At 37.1% G+C, this 20,556-nt stretch overlaps 1 protein-coding gene across 2 annotated transcripts in view; it reads left to right on the top strand.

Annotated features, from left to right (window-relative positions):
- The window catches only part of MEIKIN (meiotic kinetochore factor), a 136,497-nt gene that overhangs the window by 89,761 nt on the left and 26,180 nt on the right, over positions 1 to 20,556 (top strand). The window contains exons 10-11 of one of the 2 annotated variants that reach the window (XM_016953735.4): positions 697 to 777; positions 4,144 to 4,263. In XM_016953735.4, coding sequence (XP_016809224.1) covers positions 697 to 777; positions 4,144 to 4,263 — 201 coding nt within the window. The remainder of the gene's footprint in view (positions 1 to 696; positions 778 to 4,143; positions 4,264 to 20,556) is intronic. The other variant, XM_024356728.3, reaches the window with a different exon arrangement.

The following is a 20,556-nucleotide window of genomic DNA, read 5'->3' as shown; positions in this document are numbered from 1 at the left end:
CTGTTTTTTGGCCTGTCCCTTCCTCGCTTTCTGTCACTTTCTTTAGGTCTTGTATCTTGTCTGTTTCTCTCCTCACTCTGTCTTTTACTCTTTCTTGCTTTGTCTACCTGTCTGTCTGTCTGCCTCTTTGTATCTTCAAAAAGTAGAAAATGAGCCTACATCCTACTTTATAATTTCTTTAACTTTGATGTTCCATAAATGAAATATCTATATACATTTAACGTTATATGTTTTAAACCAATTGTCCTTGCTACATATATTTCACAGCTCCAGAAATAACTTATACTTTCTTTCCACAAAAAGTACAATAATATACTAAGAATTAAATGCTGAAAGTAAAATACCTTTCTTAGTAGTTAACAAAGATAACTGAAGCGCCATTTCCTAACTCAACACTCTAATTAGCTTTTCTTTCTAAATTAATAGTAATTTCAACCAAGGTATTCATTTCAACCAAGGTATTCTCATATAGTTGCTATGCCATATAGAGTTCTCTTGGACGTTGTTTGATCTAGCTTAAGTGAGAAAATTCTTTAGTTTCCTGTGAAGTGGTTTAAAATTTAATGAACAGATTAAGGATTTTCTTAGTACTGTACATTATGATCTGGTCAACTAACTTGAAATTGTAGTTTTACTATACTAAAATAGTTTATTTCTTTCTGTTGTTCAATCCCTGTTTTATAAAAACATTTATAGAAAACAAATTCCAGTACTCCTGGTAAGAAAAACAGAGGCCTTTTAACAAGTACTCCATCTTCAGAGACAGCTGGTTTTGTGGTAAGTATTAGCATTTGGCACTTGTAGTATCTGTTTTCCGGCTCCTCCTCTCCCCATTCTTCTATTTTTCTCATATCAGGGGAATATTGCCTGTGGAGAATAATATCTGTGTTTTTCTGTTGCTTAAGCACACTTTCAGTGAAAGTACTTTGTATACTACTATACATGCAAGAGAGAAGGAAAAATTAGAGTACTGCAGCAACAACCAGGATTCTTCTGTTTTTTCCTTTCAGTTTTAAAAATTGTGGTGAAATATATATAACATAAAATTTATAATTTTAACCATTTTTAAGTGTGCAGTTGAAGTATATTCATTCACATCATTATGCAACCATCACCACTATTCATCTCTAGAACTTTTTTCATCTTGCAAAACTGAAATTCTATATGCATTAAACAGTAACTTCCTGCTCCTCCCTACCCCACCCCTGGAAACCACCATTTTACTTTCTGTTTCTATTAATTTGACTACTCTAGGTACCTCATATAAGTGGAACCATACAGTATTTGTCCTTTGTGACTAGTTTATGTCACTTAGCATGGCATCTTCAAATTCATCTATGTTACAGCATGCATCAGAATTTTATTTTTAAGGATGGATACTCCATTGTATGTATATGACACATTTTGTTTATCCATTCATCTATTGATGGACAATTGGGTTGCTTCTGCCTTTTGACAATTGTGAATAATGCTACTATGAACATGGGTGTACAAATATATGTTTGAGTCCCTGCTTTCAATTCTTTTGGGTATGTACCTAGAAGTGGAATTGCTAGAGCATATTGTAATTCAATTTTTCTTTTTGAGGAACCACCACACTGTTTTCCTTAGTAGCTGTACCATTTTACATTCCCACTAGCAAAATGCACAAGGGTTCCAGTTTCTCTACTTCCTTGCCAGCACTTGTTATTTTCTTTTTTGTAATAGTAGTTCTTATGGATGTGAGGTGGTATCTCATTATGGTTTTGATTTGTATTTCCCTAATAAGGATGACACTGAGCATGTTTTAATGTGTTAATTAGCTATTTGTATATCTTATTTGGGAAAATATCTATTCAAGTCCTTTGTTTATTTTTGAATTTTTAATTGTTGAGTTGTAGAAGTTCTTCATATATCTGAGATATTAACCCATTACCCAACATATGATTTACAAATAATTTGCCCCCTTCCATGGGTTGCCTTTTCACTCTGTTGATAGTGTCCTTTGATGCACAAATGTTTTTTATTTTGTCATAGTAAAATTTGTCTTTTTCTTTTCTCACCTGTTCTTTTGATGTCATATCCAAGAAATCATTATCAAATCCAGTGTCATCAAGTCTTCAGTCAAATATCCAATGTTCCTCTTCAGTGTGAGCAATCCTCGCAGAGGTCCATGCAGCGGCTTACATAGCAGTGTGGGGACTGCTCAGGCACAAGGAGATGAAATCCAGTATCTTTTGTAACAGCACTTACGCATAACGTCCATGGTCTCCACAAAGGACATGTGTAATTACAATGTCCCTGCACTCAGGGAAACTCAAAGTATTTTAGCTTTTATAGTGCAGTAGTTATTTATTTATAGTGCATTTATAGTTCCTCCTATAGATACAATTTTCCAATCAGACATTATTTTTACCATAAGCAATGTTACCTAGTAACACAGTTGACATTCTTACACTTATCAGGTTCCTAGGGGAAAGGAGTTACAGATTTAACCAATAGATGCTCATGATGGGAGAAAGGATTTTGTTAATACTCTGCTCACAGTCTTTCCAGTGGCCCAAAAATCAATACTTTTTCCAGAAAATGAGTGTCTCATTTTTTATTCATTCTTGGTTGATATTTGGAGTTAAAATGTATTGATGAATAACAAATGTACCAAAGTGATTTTTTCGTGGCAAAACTAATTTAGTGACTATTTTACAAATATCAACATATTTTTAAATTTGAGGTACAATTTACATTTTATAAAACTCAGTATACTAAAGTATATAATTCAGTGGTTTTTAGCATACTTAAAAACTGTGCAACTATCATCACGATCCTATTTAAGAACATTTTCATCACCCTATTCATTAATAGTCAGCCCTCATCCCCCCATCCCACCCTCCAGTCCAAAGAAACTACTGATTTAGTTTCTGTCTCTATAGGTTTTCTCTTTCTGAGTATTTCATATAAATGAGATCATATAACATGTGGCGTTTTGTGCCTGGTTTCTTTCACTTAGCATAATGTTTTAAAAATTCATCTATGTTATAGCAGGTATCAGTACTGCATTCCTTTTTTATGACCAATGTATTAGTCTGTTTCCACACTGCTATAAAGACATACCCAAGACTGGGTAACTTATAAAGAAAAGAGGTTCAATTGGCTCACAGTTCCGCATGGCTGGGGAGGCCTCAGGAAACTTACAATCATGGTGGAAGGGGAAGAGGCCTGTCTTACATGGCAACAGAGGAGAGAGCATGGAAGAGCAGGGAAAACTACCCTATAAAACCATCAGATCTCGGGAAAACTCACTCACTATCATCAGAACAGTATGGAGAAAACCACCCCCATGATTCAGTCACCTCCCACCGGGTCCCTCCCTCGACCTATGGGGATTATGGGGATTACAATTCAAGATGAGATTTGGGTAGAGACACAGCCAAACCAAATAAACTGAATTATACTCCATTATATACATATACCATATTTTGTTTATCAATTCAGTTTATGCGCATTTATTTCCATTTATTATCTATTATGAATAATACTGTTATGAACATTTGTTGACAAGTGTTTGTTAAACATGTTTTCAGTTGTCTTAACTATATACAGTCATCCCTCAGTATCCATGGGGAATTGGTTCCAGGACTTCTCAAAGATACCAAAATATGTGGATGCTAAAGTTCCTGATGTAAAATGGCATAGTATTGTTTTTTTGCTTATAACCTACGTGCATCCTGCACACCTTAAATCATCTCTAAATCAATCAGTCATCTTTTTTGGAAATTTTTAATTTGGTACAGAAATGTGTGGTGATTTCAGTAACCTGATAGAAAAATGGATATGGCACTTAGGAGAGAGTTCTATGTTAGAGATAGTGATTTAAAAATCTCTGGTGTATCATAGCAAACAAAAATTCCTAATTAAAAAATTACTTTAAAATGAAAGAATGTTATAACCCATTTTACAGATTGATTTGTCTCTAAACATGCATCTTTTGAAGAGTTATGTCCAAATGTCAGTAATTACGTTTATTCAGATGAAATTGTTCCTGTGTCAAGTTTACAGGAAAATGCTTCCAATGAGATGGTATTTTTCAACTTTTCTTTAATTACTTAAAAATCATTGCTTTTGCAATGTTTAACTTCCACAAAACAATAATGTATTCTTTTATAGATTGATTTGTCCTCAGTGCAAAAAGCATCTTTTGAAGAACTATTTCCGAATGTCAGCAATTATGTTAATTCAAATGAAATTGTTCCTGTGTCAAGTTTGCAGGAAAATTCTTCAAATGAGGTAGTATTTTCCATTTTTCCTTCAATTACTAAAGGAAATAATTACTGTTACGTTAGATACTTTGTATATGAGGTGCTATAAGAAATCTCTTAACTCATGAGAAACATAATTTGCAAATATTTTCTCCTATTCTGTGGGTTGCCTTTTTACACTTTGGTTAGGGTCTTTGATGCACAAAATTGTATATTTTTTATGAAGTACAGTTTGTCTATTTTTTCTTTTCTTGCTCATTCCTTTGGTGTCCTGTGCAAGAAATCACAGCCAAATCAAATGTCTAAAGCTTTTTGCCTTTTTCTTTTCTTTTCTTTCTTTTTTTTTGACAGAGTCTCACTCTGTCCTCTATGCTGGAGTGCCAGGGTGCAATCAAGGCTCACAGACTCACTGCAGCCTTGACTTCTAGGATTTAGGTGATTCTGCCATCTCAGCCTCTTGAGTAGCTAGGACTGCAGGCATACACCACCATGCCCAATTAATTTTTTGTATTTTTTGTAGAGACTGGGTAAGGGTCCAGCTTCATTCTTTTGCATGTAGATATCCAGTTTTCTCAGCATCATTTGTTGAAGAGATCATCCTTTCCCCCATTGAATGGTCTGGCCCCCTTGCCAAAAATCATTTAACCATATATGTGAGGGTTTATTCCTGAGTTCTCTATTCCATTGATCTATATGTCTGTCTTTATGTTAGTACCATATGGCTTTGATTACTGTAGCTTTGTACATTTTGAAATCAGGAAGTGTGAGTCCTCCAGCTTTGTTCTTCTTTTTCATTTTTGTTTTTACTATTCAGGATCCCTTGAGATTCCATGTGAATTTTAAAATGGGTTTTTCTGTTTCTGCAATAAACATCATTGGGGTTTTGATAGAGATTGAATGGAATCTGTAGATCACCCTAGGTAGTAATGGCATCTTAACAGTATTGCATCTTCCAATCCATAAACATGGGATGTATTTTCATTTATTTATGTTTTCTTTAATTTATTTTACCAGTGTTTTATAGTTTTTATTGTGTAGGTCTTTGACTTATTTGGTTAATTCCTAAATATTCTTTTGGATGCTATTATGAATTGAATTGTAATTTCTTTTCTTTTTTTTTTCTTTTTTTTTTTGGTAATTTCTTTTCAAATTGCTTATGTTAGTGTGTAGAAATTCACCTGATTTTTGTGTATTGACTTTGTGTCCTGTTAATTTGCTGAATTCATTTATTCTAATAATTTTTAATTCAATCTTTAAGGTTTTCCACAGTGATACCATGTTGACTGTGAACAGAGATAATTTTACTTCTTGCTTTACAATTTGGATGCCTTTTATTTCTTTTCCTAATTGCCTAATTGCTCCGGCTAGAACTATCAGTAGTATGTTGAAAATGCAGACATCCTTGCCTTTTTCTTCATCTTAGAGGAAAAGCTTTCCATCTTTCACCATTGAATGTGATGTTTACTGTGGGTTTTCATATATGGCTGTATTCGTTCATTTTCACATTGCTATAAAGAAATACCTGAGACTGGGTAATTTATAAAGAAAAGAGGTTTCTTTATACAAAGAAAAGAGGTTTCTTTATACAAAGAAAAGAGGTTTCTTTATACAAAGAAAAGAGGTTTCTTTATACAAAGAAAAGAGGTTTCTTTATATAAAGAAAAGAGGTTGCTTATGGTTCCTCAAGTTGTATAGGAAGCATGATTCTGGCACCTGCTACTGGGGAGGCCTCAAGAAGCTTCCAATTATGGTGAAAGGCAAAAGGGGAGCAAGGCATCTTACATGGCCAGAGCAGGAGGAAGAGAGAAAATGGGGAGGTGCCACACACTTTTAAACAACAAGATCTCACAATAACTCCCCCACTAGAACAGCAACAAGGGCATGGTGCTAAACAATTGGGGACCACCCCTGTGAAGTACCACTCCCATGATCCAGTCACCGCCCACCAGGGCCCACCTCCAACATTGGGGATTACAATTTCACATGAGATTTTGGCAGGGACACAAATCCAAACCGTATCAATGGCTTTTATTTTGTTGAAGTAGTTTCCTTCAATTCCTAGTTTATTGTTTTTATCACAAAATGGTATTGAATTTTGTCAAATGCTTTTTCAGCATCAGTTGAGAAGATCACTTGTTTTTTCCTTTCATTCTACTATATGTGGTATATTACAGTGATTGATTTTTTTTAAGTCTTGCCAAATTAAGCAGAAATATTGATTGGCTTTTGTATGTTGAACCATCCTTGCATTCCACGAATAAAACCCATTTAGTTGTGGCCTATAATAATTTTAATATGCTGCTGAATTTGGTTTGCTAGTAATTTGTTGAGGATTTTTCTTCAATGTTCTAATGGATATTGGCCTGTAGTTTTCTTTTTATGTATTGTCCAGAAAAGACACTTTGTTTGACTTTGAGTAATGTTGGTCTCATAGAATGAGTTACAAATCATTCCTTTCTCTTCTTGGAAAGTTAGAGAAGTATTGGTATTAGTTCTTTAAATGTTTGGTAGAATTCACCAGGGAAGGCATCAGAATTAGGGCTTTTCCTTGTTGGGAGTTTTTTCATTACTGATTCAATCTCCCTACTAGTTCTGTAGGTATATTCTGGTTTTCTATTTCTGCATGATTTAGTATTGAGAGGCTTTGTGTTTATAGGTATTTGTTTATTTCATCTAGGTTATCAAATTTGTTGATATACAATTGTTCATAATACTCTATTTGTAATTCTCTTTTTGGTAGAATTGGCAGTAATGTCACCACTTTCATTTCTGACTTTAGTAATTTAAGTCTTCTTTCCCTTTTTATTAGTATTTTTTCATTAAAGGTTTGCCAGTTTTGTTGCTATTTTCAAAGAACCAATTTTGGTTTGATTGATTTTCCTTATGATTTTCTATTCTCTATTTTGTTTCTGTCTGCTCTAATCTTTATTATTTCCATCCTTCTGCTAGCTTTGGGTTTAGATGGTTCTTCTTTTCTAGTTCCTTAAGTTGTAAAGTTAGGTTGTTGATTTGAGACATTTCTTGTTTTTCAATTTAAGCATTTATAGCCATAAATTTCCCTCTTAGCACTGCTTTCACTAAATCCCGTAAGTTTGGATATGTTGTGGTTTTGTTTTCATTTGTCTCTAAGTATTTTCTAATTTCCCTTGTGATTTCTACTTTGGCCCATTGGTGTTTAAGAGTATGTTTTTGTTTTCATTGTTATAGGCTACTTGTATGTTGTTTAATTTTCACAGTTTGTTGAAAAGACCTAAGAAGACCTTAAGTTTACACCTCAAGCTGATCTTTGGCATACAATCATTATCCAGATTCCCATGTAATTTTTCACAGAAATAGAAAAAAAATCCTAAAATTCATATGGAACCACAAAAGATTTCAAATAGCCAAAGCAATCTTTAGAAACAACAAAGCTGGAGGCATCACACCTCCTAATTTCAAGCTATATTTGAAAACAATAGTAGTCTATACCTGTGTAACAGTATGGTACTGGTATAGAAACAGACATACTGCTGCTGTAAATGCCCGTAGGGAGGCAGGCACCCTAGGATCCACTAGCACCCTGCTGTAGCTGATGAGTATGTGCCCCACCACACTGCTGCTACTGCTGGCACATGAGAATGAGAATGGATCCCATTGCCACCAACCTATGAAATGCTTTGGCTGGCACCACCCATTGGATTGTAGAGACCAGTAGTCTGGGAGCACCTCACCCCCCAACTACTCTCACCCAGTGCAGTAGGTTCCTAACCTTGAGGAGCCAGAGAACAAAGTTGGGGCCCAGTACAAGTCCCTCAGAGTTAGAGCATGCATTTCAGGAGTTGGGAGCTGAGACTTGGCCCCCTAAAATCTCCCAGAAACAAAGCCAGTCAACTGAACTCACATTATACCACAATCAAACCTTCAAGGCCATCAAATAAGATAAAGAAAAAAAAACATCTGAAGAACAGCAACTTCAAAAACTGAAGGAATATCAGCCCACAAAGATGAGAAAGAACCAGCACATGAAAACTGATGAATCAAAAAGCCAGAGTGCCTTTATTCCTCCAAACGATAGCACTACCTCTCCACAAAGCATTCTGAATGTGACAGATGACTGAAATGACAGAAATAGAATTCAGAATATGGATAAGAATGAAGACGATTGAGATGCAGGAGTACATTAAAAGCCAATCCAAGGAAGCTAAGTATCACAGTAAAATGATACAGGAGCTAACAGACAAAAAGCCAGTATAGAAAAGAATGTAATTGACCTGATAGAACTGAGAAACACACTACAAGAATTTCATAATGCAATCACAAGTGTTAATAGCAGAATAGACCAGGCTGAGGAAAGAATCTCAGAGCTTAAGACTGGCTTTCTGAAATAAGACAGCTAAGATTAGAGAAAAAAGAATGAAAAGGAATGAACAAAACCTCCAAGAAATATGGGATTATGTAAGAGAGTAAATCTATGACACACTGGTGTCCTTGATAGAGGAGAATGGAAGCAACTTGGAAAACTTATCTTTCATGATAACTTCCCCAACCTAGCTAGAGAGGCCAACATTTTAACTCAGGAAATGCAGAGAACCTTACTAAGATACTTCACAAGGAAGATATCCCTGAGATACATAATCATCAGATTCTCCAAGGTTGCAATGAAAGGAAAAAGGTTAAAGGCAGCTAGAGAAAAAGGTCAGGTCACCCACAAAGGGAAGGCCGTTAGTCTAACAATGAAACTCTCAGCACAAACCCTAAAAGGCAGAAGAGATTGGGGACCAATATTCAACATTCTTAAGGAAAGTAAATTCCAACCAAGAATTTCATATCAGGCCAAACTAAGATTCATAAGTGAAGGAGAAATAATATCTTTTTCAGACAATTTGTTTTCACCAGAGGGAATTTATCACCAGGTGTAACTCGAAGGAGGCAAGAGCTTCTGAAGAAAGCACTAAATATGGGAAGTAAAGACTGTTACCAGCCACTATGAAACACACTGAAGTACACAGACCAGTGACACTATAAAGCAACCACACAAACAAGTCTGAATAATAACCAGCTAACATCATGATGACAGGATCAAATCCATACATTTCAATATGAACCTTGAATGTAAACAGATTAACTGCCTCAATTAAAAGGCACATAATGGCAAGCTGGATAGAGAAGCAAGACCCAACAGTATGCTGTCTCCAAGAGACCCATCTCACATGCAGTGACATACATAGGCTGAAAACAAAGGGATCGAGGAAAATCTACGAAGCAAATGGAAAACAGAAAAAAGCGTGGGTTGCAATCCAAGTTTCTGACAAAACAGATAATAAACCAACAAAGATCAAAAAAGACAAGGGCATTACATAATGGTAAAGGGTTCAATTCAACAAGAAAATCTAACTATTCTAAATATACATGCACCCAACAGAGGAGCACCCAGATTCATAAGGCAAGTTGTTAGAGACCTTCAAAGAGAATTAGACTTTCACACAATAATAGTCAGAGACTTCAACACCCCACTGACAGTATTAGACAGATCATCAAGACAAAAAATTAACAAAGATATTTAGGACCTGAAATCAGCACTGGATCAAATGGACCTGATAGGCATCTACAGAACACTCCACCCCAAAACAACAAAACATATATTCTTCTTATCACCACATGTCACATACTCTAAAATTGATCACATAGTCTAAAATAAAGCACTCCTCAGCAAATGCAAAAGAACTGAAATCATAAAAAACAATCATTTGGACTACAGCACCATTAAAATAGAATTCAAGACAAATAAAATAGTTCAAAACCATACAATTACATGGACTTGAATAACCTGTTCCTGAATGACATTTGGGTAAATAATGAAATAAAGGCAGAAATCAAGAAGTTCTTTGAAACTAATGAGAACAAAGATAAAACATGCCAGAATCTCTAGGACACGGCTAAGGCAGTGTTAAGAGGGAATTTATAGCACTGAATGAACACATCAAAAAATTAGAAAGATTTCAGATTAACAACCAACATCACAAGTAAAAGAACTAGACAACCAAGAGGAAACCTACCCCAAAGTTAGCAGAAGACAAGAAACAACCAGAATCAAAGCTGAACTGAAGGAGATTGAGTCATGAAAAACCATTCAAAAGATCAACAAATCCAGGGGTTGGTTTTTTGGAAAAAAAAATACAATGCATAGACTGCTAGCTAGACTAATAAGGAGAAAAGAGAGAGGAGCCAAATAAACACAATTAGAAGTGACAAAAGGGATATTAACACTGGCCCCACAGAAAAGCAAATAACCATGAGATAATATTATGAAAACCTCTATGTACACAAACTAGAAATTCTGGAATAAATGGATAAATTCCTGTACACATGCACCCTCCACATACACCTTCCTGAACCAGGAAGAAATTGAATCTCTGAACAGATGAATAATGATTTCCTGAATAAGTAATAAGCCTACCAACCAGAAAAAGCCCAGGACCAGAAGGATTCTCAACTAAATTATGCCAGAAGTATAAAGAAGATCTAATACCATTTCTATTTAAACTATTAAAAAAAATTGAAAATGAGGGACTCCCCTCTAACTTATTCTATGAGGCCGGCATCATCCTGATACCAAAACCTGGCAGAAACACAACAAAAAAAGAAAACTTCAGACCAATATCCTTGAGGAACATTGATGCAAAAATCCTCAACAAAATATGGGCAAACTGAATTCCAGCAGCATATCAAAAAGCTAATTCACCACAATTAAGTAGGCTTTATCCCTGGGATGCAAAGTTGAGTCAGTATACGCAAATCAATGTGATTCATCACATAAACAGAACTAAAGACAAAAGCCATGTTGTTATCTCAATAGATGCATAAGAGGTTTTTGATAAAATTCAACACCACTTCATGTTAAAAATTATCAATAAACTAGATATTGAAGGAATATACCTCAAAAAGAGACATCCAAGACAAACCCACAGCCAACATCATAATGAATAGGCAAAAACAGAAGCACTACCCTTGGAAACCAGCACAAGAAAGCCAAGAATGCCCTCTCTCACCATTCCTCTTTAGTATAGTATTAGGAATCTTGGCCAGAGCAATCAGGTGAGAGAAGGAAATAAAGGGCATAGAAATAGGAAGACAGGATGTTAAACTATTCCTGTTTGCTGACTACATGATCATATATCTGGAAAACTCCATATTCTTGGCCCAAAAGCCCCTTAAGCTAATAAACAACTTCAGCAAACTCTCAGGATACAAAATCAATGTACAAAAACTAACATTCCTATACACCAATTACAGTTAAGCCAAGAACCAAATCAGAAACACAATTCTATTCAGAATTGCCAGAAAAAGAATAAAATACCTAGGAATACAGCTAACTAGGGAGGTGAAAGATCTCAACGAAGAGAACTACAAGCCACTGCTCAAAGAAATTAGAGATGACACAAACAAATGGAAACACATCCCATGCTCATGAATAGAAAGAATCAACATCGTTAACATGGCCATAGTACCCAAAGCAATTTATAGATTCAATGCTATTCCTATCAAAGTACCAATGGTATTCTTCACAGAACTAGAAGCTATTTTAAAATACGTATGAAAACATAAAAGATCCTGAATAGCCAAGGCAGTTCTAAGCAAGAAGAACAAAGGGGGAAGTATCACACTACCTTACTTCAAACTATACTACAGGACTATAGTGACCAAAACAGCGTTGTACTGGCACGAATAGACCAAAGGAACAGAATAGAGAGCTCAGAAATAAGGCCACACACCTACAATCATCTGATCTTGGACAAAGCTGAGAAAAGCAAGCAAAGGAAAAAGGACTCCCTATTCAATAAATGGTACTTGGATAACTGGCTAGCCATGTGCAGAAGATTGAAAATGAACCCCTTCCTTACACCATGTGTAAAAATCAACTCGAGATGGATTGAAGGCATAAATATAAAACCCAAAACTATGAAAATCCTGGAGACATAGGAACAGGCAAAGATTTCATGACAAAGATGCCAAAAGCGATTGCAATGAAAGCAAAAATTGACAAATGGGATCTAATGAAACTAAAGACTGTCTCCACGGCAAAAGAAACTATCAATAGAGTAAACAGACAACCTACAGAGTGGGAGAAAATCTTCCCAAACTATGCATCTAACAAAGGTCTAATATCCAGCATCTATAAGGAACTGAAACAGATTTACAAGAAAAAAAAAAACATTAAAAAGTGGACGAAGGACATGCACAGACACTTTTCAGAAGACAACATACATGTGGCCAAAAAGAGTATAAAAAAAAAGCTCAACATCACTGATGATTAGAGAAATGCTAGTCAAAACCACAATGAGATATCATCTCACACCAGTTAGAATGGCAATTATTAAAAAGTAAAAAAATAGCAGATGCTGATGAGGTTGTGGAGAAAAAGGAACAGTCATACACTGTTATTGCGAGTGTAAATTAGTTCAACCATTGTGGAAAGCAGTATGGCAATTTCTTGAACAGCTAAAAACGGAACTACCATTCGACCCAGCAATTTCATTATTGGGTATATACACAAAGGAATATAAATTGTTCTACCATAAAGACACATGCATGTGTATGTTCATTGCAGCACTGTTCACAATAGCAAGGACATGGAGTCAACCTAAATGCCCATCAGTGATAGGCTGGACAAAGAAAATGTGGTACACCATGGAATACTGTGCAGCCATAAAAAAAGAATGAGATCATGTCTTTTGCAGGAACATGGATGGAGCTGGAGGCCATTATTCTTAGCAACCTAATACAGGAACAGAAAACCAAATATGGCATATTCTCACTTATAAATGAGAGCTAAATGATAAGAACACATGGACATATACAGGGGAACAACACAGGGGCCTTTTAAAGGGTGGAGAGTGGGAGGAGGGAGAGGATCAGGAAAAATAACTAATGGGTACTAGGCCTAATACCTGGATGACAAAATAATCTGTGCAACAAACCCCCATGACATGGGTTTACCTAATAACGAACCTCTACCTGTACTCCTGAACTTAAAAGTTAAAAAAAGACAGATATGGCTGGGCACGGTGGCTCACGCCTATAATCCCAGCACTTTGGGAGGCTGAGGCAGGCAGATCACAAGGTCAGGAGATCGAGACCATCCTGGCTAACACAGTGAAACCCCATCTCTACTAAAAATACAAAAAATTAGCCAGGCCTGGTGGCAGGCACCTGTAGTCCCAGCTACTCAGGAGGCTGAGGCAGGAGAATGGCGTGAACTCAGGAGATGGAACTTGCAGTGAGCCGAGATTGCACCACTGCACTCCAGCCTGGGCAACAGAGCGAGACTCCGTCTCAAAAAACAAAAAAAAAGACAGATATATACACCAATGAAACAGAACAGAGTGCCCAGAAGTACACCATATACAAAAATTAACTCAAAATGGATTAAAGACTTAAATGTAAGACCTGAAATCATAATAAAACTCCTGAAACAAAAGATAGGGAAAAAGCCTCTTGATACTGGTCTTAGCAGTGATTTCTTGGATATGACACCAAAAGCACAGGCAACAAAAGCAAATATAAACATTCTGGACTACATTGAATAAAAAAGCTTCAGTGCAGCAAAGAAAACAACGTGATGAATACACACCTATGGAATGTTAGAAAATATTTGCAAACCACATATCTGATAAGGAGTTGATATCATATATCATATATATACACACATATATATACACATATATACATATATACACATATATACATATATACACATATATACATATATATACACATATATACACACACATATATATACACACACACACATATATATACACATATATATGGAACACAAAACTCTAGCAAAAAACCAAATAGATAGATTAAAAAATGCTCAAAGGACCTGAATTGCCATTTCTCCAAAAAAGACATACAAATGGCCAACACTTATATGAAGAGCTCAACATCACTAATCAGGGAAATTCAAATCAAAACTACAATGAGAGATGACCTCATACCTGTTAGAATTGCTTATTTTAAAAGCAACAGATTAAAAAGTATAGGCAAGAGTGTAGGGAAATGGAACCCTTGTACACTGCTGATAGAAATTTAAATTGGTATCATTGTTATGGAAAAAAGGATGGGGGTTCCTCAAAAAATTAAAAATATAGGTTCCAGTAATTTCAACTTTGTGTATATATTCAAGGGAAATGAAATCGGTATCTCAAAGAGATATCTGCACTCCCGTGTTGATTGCAGCAATATTTACAATAGTCAAGATATGAGAACAACACAAGTGTCAATTGACAGATTAATGGATAAAGAAAATGTGACATACATTTGCCAATCAGCCATTAGAAAAGAAGAAAGGTGACATGTATGAACCTGGATGACAGTATACTAAGTGAAATAAGCCACACATACAATGACAAATACCGTATGATCTCACTTATATGTGGAATCTAAAAATGTCACACAGAAGCAGAGAGTAGAATGGTGGTTGACAGGGGCTGGGGCTGGGGGAAATGGAGAGATGCTGGTCAAAGGGTACCAACTTTTAGTTATAAAATGTGTATGTTCTGGGAATCTAATGTACAGCATGGTGGCTATAGTTAATAACAGTGAATTGTTTACTTGAAATATAATAAGAGAACATATTTGAAATGTTCTTACCACAAACAAAAACGGGAAGCTGTGTGTTGATGGATGTGTTAATTTGATTGTGGTACTTCTTGCACAATGTATGTGTATATCAAATCACGTATACCTTGAATATATGCAATTTTTGTTTGTCAATTATACCTGAGAAAAGCTGGAAAAAATAAAATGGTGATTATAAATAAAATACAGTGGACACTTAGTATACCTCTCCTTCCAAACCAAAATATTTGCAGTCAGTTTTGTACAGCCATTATTAACATGTAAAACTGTTTGTTTTAGTATCCACTACCAGTTATCTTTCATCATAGCTCTCTCATTTTTTAGTTGTTAACTTTTACGTATTTCTTAGGTAGGTAGAGTGTGTCTGAAGACAAGGTTTTCATGAAGAATGCAGTGATTAATTTTTGGAGTTTTTATTATCTGAGAATATCTGTGTAGAAACAAAGGAAAGATAAACATTTTACAAACATTTTCTTCTTAGAGCTTGGTAGACATTAATTTATTGTTATATTTCAGAGGTTTCTTTGGTTACTGATATGGTTTGGCTGTGTCCCCACCCAAATCTCAACTTGAATTGTATGTCTCAGAATTCCCATATGTTGTCTGGGAGGGACCCATTGGGAGGTAATTGAATCACGGGGGCTTGTCTTTCCCATGCTATTCTCGTGATAGTGAATAAGCCTCAGAAGTTCTGATGGGTTTATCAGGGGTTTCCACATTTGCTTCTTCCTCATTTTCTCTTGCTGCTGCCATGTAAGAAGTGCTTTTCACCTCCTGTTATGATTCTGAGGCCTCCCAAGCCATGTGGAACTGTTAGTCCAATTAAACCGAAAATGTGGAAGCAACTTTGGAACTGGGTATCAGGCAGAAGTTGGAACAGTTTTGAGGTCTCAGAAGAAGACAGGAAAATGTGAGAAAGTTTGGAACCTTCTAGAGACTTGTTGAGTGGCTTTGACAAAAATGTTGATTGCAATATAAACAATAAGGTCCAGGCTGAGGTGGTCTCAGATGGAGATGAGGAACTTGTTGGGAACTAGAGCAAAGGTGACTCTTGTTATGTTTTAGCAAATTAGCAAGGAAACTGGCAGCATTTTGCCCCTACCCTAGAGATTTATGGAACTTTGAACTTGAGAGAGATGATTTAGGGTATCTGGCAGAAGAAATTTCTAAGCAGCAAAGCATTCAGGAGGTGACTTGGGTGCTATTAAAAGCATTCTGTTTTAAAAGAGAAACAGCATAAAAGTTTGAAAATTTTGCAGCCTTAGAGTTTGATAGAAAGGAAAATCCCATTCTCTGAGGAGAAATTCAAGCTGGCTGCAGAAATTTGCAGAAGTAATGAGGATCCAAATGTTAATCCCCAAGACAATGGGGAAAATGTCTCCAGGGCATGTTGGAGGTCTCCATAGCAGCCCCTCCCATCATAGGCCTGGAGGCCTAGGAGGAAAAAGTGGTTTTCTGGGCCAGGCCCAGGATCCCCGTGCTGTGTGCAGCCTAGAGACTTGGTGCCCTGTGTCCTCGCCACTCTAGCTCTGGCTGAAAGGGGTGAACACAGAGCTTGGGCCATGGCTTCAGATGATGCAAGCCTCAAGCTTGGCAGCCTCCACATGGTATTGAGCCTGTGGGTGCACAGAAGTCAAGAATTGAGGTTTGGGAACCTCCTCTTAGATTTAAAAAGATATATGGAAATGCCTGGATGCCCAGGCAGAATTTTGCTGCAAGGGCGGGGTTCTCACTGCTAGGGCAGTGCAGAAGGGAAATGTGGGGTTGGAGTCCCCATACAAAGTCCCTGCTGAGGCACTGCCTACTGGAGCTGTGAGAAAAGGGCCACTGTCCTCCAGACCTCAGAACGGTAGAACCACCGACAGCTTGCACCGTGCACCTAGAAAAGCCACAGACACTCAACACCAGCCCATGAAAGCATCCAGGAGGGAGGTTGTACCCTGCAAAGCCACAGGGGTGGAGCTGCCCAAGACCATGAGAACCCACCTTTTGCATCAGTGTGACCTAGATGTGAGACCTGGAGTCAAAAAAAAATCATGTTGGAGCTTTAAAATTTGACTACCCTGCTGGATTTCAGACTTGCATGGGCCCTGTAACCCCTTTGTTTTGGCCAATTTCTCCCATTTAGAATGGCTGTATTTACCCAATGCCTGTATCCCCATTGTATCTAGGAAGTAACTAGTTTCTTTTGATTTTAGAGGCTCATAGGCAGAAGGGACTTGCCTTGTCTCAGATGAGACTGTGGACTGTGGACTTTTGGCTGAAATGAGTTAAGACTTTGGGGGACTGTTGGGAAGGCATGATTGGCTTTGAAATGTGAGGACATGAGATTTGGAGGGGCCAGGGGTGGAATGATATGGTTTGGCTGTGTCCCCACCCAAATCTCAAATTGTATCTCCCAGAATTCCCATGTGTTGTGGAAGGGACCCAGGGGAGGTAATTGAATCATGGGGGCCAGTCTTTCCTACGCTGTTCTTGTGATAGTGAATAAGCCTCACAAGATCTGATGAGTTTATCAGGGGTTTCTGCATTTGTTTTCTTCCTCATTTTCTCTTGCTGTCACCATGTAAGAAGTGCCTTTCACCTCCTGTGATGATTCTGAGGCCTCCCCAGCCATGTGGCACTGTAAGTCCAGTTAAACCTATTTTTCTTCCCAGTCTCGGGTATGTCTTTATCAGCAGCATGAAAACAGACTAATACAGTTACAATCACAAAAAAACTCAAATAGTTTAAGCCAAAAATAAAAAGTGTAGAAGGAGGATTTATTGACTTCCGGATTGATTGATTGATTGATTGAGACACGTTGTTGCTCTGTCACCCCGGCTGTAATACAGTGGTGTGATATAGTTCACTGTAATCTCAAACTCCTGGGCTTAAGCAATCTCCCCACTTCAGCCTCCTGAGTAGCTAGGACTACAAGCATGTGGCCCCACAACTGGCTAATTTTTAATTTTTTTTGTTGTTGTTGAGACAGCAGTCTTACTTTGTTGCCCAGACTGGTCTCAAACTCCTGACCTCAAGCAGTCTTACTGCCTTGGCCTCCCAAAGTGTTGGAATTACAGGTGTGAGCCACCATGCCTGGCCAAAAGAGGATTTATTGACTCATATAAATGGGAAGGAGAGTGTTGAATCCAAACTTTAGTGGATCTTGTTAGAAAGTCCTCTTCAACTCATGCCTGTAATCCCAGCACTTTGGGAGGCTGAGGCAGGTGGATCACCAAAGGTTAGGAGTTCAAGACCAGCCTGGCCAATATGGCGAAACCCTGTCTCTTCTAAAAATACAAAAATTAGCCAGGTGCAATGGCGCACACGTATAGTCCCAGCTACTTGGGAGGCTGAGGCAGGAGAATCACTTGAACCCAGGAGGCCGAGGTTGCAGTGAGCTGAGATCACACCATTGCACTCCAGCCTGGGTGAAAGAGTGAGACTCTGTCTAAAAAAAAAAAACCAAAGTCCTCCTCAGATTTATAGGTTTTGTTTGTTCTTGTTTTTAAAATCTTAACCTATCTTTGATTGGCTTCATTTTCTTGGGCTTCCACCCAAGAAACAGACTTCCACTCATCTCTTGTGGCTTACTTTGTCACAGTCTAGATTGAAGGGGAGAGCTTTCTTTCTAGGTGTGTATGTTTTTCAGTTCTGGTTAAGGGCTCCAGTTAGCTTTGACTTTTTCACATGCCTACATTTTGGACCAATTGTCATTGCCAGGGAAATGGTAAACTATAATTGGCTAATCCTGGGTCACTTGCTTACTTCTGTGGTCAGGTGACAAAGTTTATAACCAAAAGGACAATGAGAATCTTGCTGAGCAGATATTTTTCTTTTGAAAATGTGTTAAACTCATTTTCTGTTATATCTCCAATCATTGCCTAGTTTCATTTACTTTCTTTTGTAATGCAAATAGTCTTTAAGGTTTTTTTGTTTGTTTTGTTTTCTGTTTCATAAATCTTTTTCTTTCAGATAGGATCTCACTCTCTTGCCCAGGCTGGAGTGCAGTGGCATGATAATGGCTCACTGTAGCCTTGACCTCCCAGGCTCAATTGATCCTCTCGCCTCAGCCTCCCAAGTAGCTGGGACTACAGGCATGTGTCAGCACACCTGGATAATTTTTGTATTTTTTTTTTTTATTGTAGAGATGGGGTTTCACCACATTGCCTAGGCTGATCTCAAACTCTTGCGATCAAGTGATCTGCTCACCTCAGCCTCTCAAAGTGCTGGTATTACAGGGATGAGTCACTGTGCCCAGTCTCATAAATCTTAAAATCAGTGGAGATTCTACCCAATTTATGGCATATGATAAACTGTGACCACTTTTTTGTGTGTTTCTCCTAGAGTAAATTATTATCTCGTTTACTTCTTACATTAATGCTTTAAAGATGCTGTAACAAAGAACCACAAACTAGGTGGCTTCTTAAAACAACAGAAATCTATTATCTCATTTCCTGAGGCCAGAGGTCTGAAATCAAGGTGTTGGCAGGGCCATGCTTCCTCCACAGCCATTAGGGGAGGCACTTTCTTCTATCTTCTGTTAAACTCAGGCATTTCTTGTCTTGTGGCAGCATAACTCCAATATCTACCTCCCATCTTCACATGACTGTCTTCCCCCTTTGTCTTTGTGATCTTAACTTGATTAAGTCTGCAGAGACCCTATTTCCAAATAAGGTCAACTTCACAAGTACTGGGGGTTAGGACTTCAACATATTTTTTTGGGAGGAGAACACAATTCAACCCATAACACTTGTTTTTTTTATTTTTCTGTTTAGTCCCTCCTAAACTCTTTGCCGATTGCCTATATTGCCTCTCTAGATCTTCAGATTCACCAAATTTACCACAAATTTCAATTTACTAAGGAAGTCTCTCCTAGACCATTCTTACCTGTTCTCCCATAGGGTGCTATTGCTCTCTGTGCCCCATCCTAGGATCTCCTCGTACCATCATCCTGGGAACTCACTTTGCCAATCTTCTGTTTTCCCCATGCCATGGCTTTCTCTTTTTGCCTTAGTTTAGGAGCTAATCTTCCATTGGCTTCCTATGAAAGGGTACATGTTACAGAAATTGTTTGAGACTTTTCATGACCGAAAATGTTTTTATTTCATCTTCATATTTGATTGATTATTTAAGTTGGCTAGAATTTTAGGTGGAAATAATTTTCTTTATAATTTTTTCAGCATAACTTTATTGTAGTTCTAGCTTCCAGTGTTGCTTTGAGAAGCCATGTTGATTTCTGCTCCTTTATAATGATCAACTATTTCTCTGTGGAAGCTAGAGGGATCTTCTCCTTGTCCCTTGTATTCTGATATTTTATGATGATGTGCTTCAGTGGTTTCTGCTTTTATTTTTATTGACTTTTTCCTTCTATTTTCTTTCAGCTTATTTTATACATTGCTTAGTACTGGTTTAGCTTTATCCAACAAGTTTGATAGGTTATAATTTCAGTATTATTTGGGTTTATGTAGTTTTAAATTCCATTATGACTTTTCATTTGACCCAGGAGTTCCTTAGAAATGTGGATTTTAGAAATTCTGAGTGCATGAAGACTTTTAACATATATTTGTTGTTCACTTCCAACTTAATTACATCATGGTCAGAGAAAGTGTTGCATACCTGGTATGGATTCTTTGAAATGTGCTTTAATATGAGTCTTTTTCTATATAATGTGGTAGAACATGGTGGATTCTTTTAATTTGGAAAAATAAGTACC

This window comes from Pan troglodytes, chromosome 4 (genome assembly GCF_028858775.2).
Source record: "Pan troglodytes isolate AG18354 chromosome 4, NHGRI_mPanTro3-v2.0_pri, whole genome shotgun sequence".
In the NCBI taxonomy this organism is placed as follows: Eukaryota; Metazoa; Chordata; class Mammalia; order Primates; family Hominidae; genus Pan; species Pan troglodytes.
The sequence above is the reverse complement of the archived record's forward strand: the minus strand, read 5'-3'. Positions and strand labels throughout refer to the sequence as shown.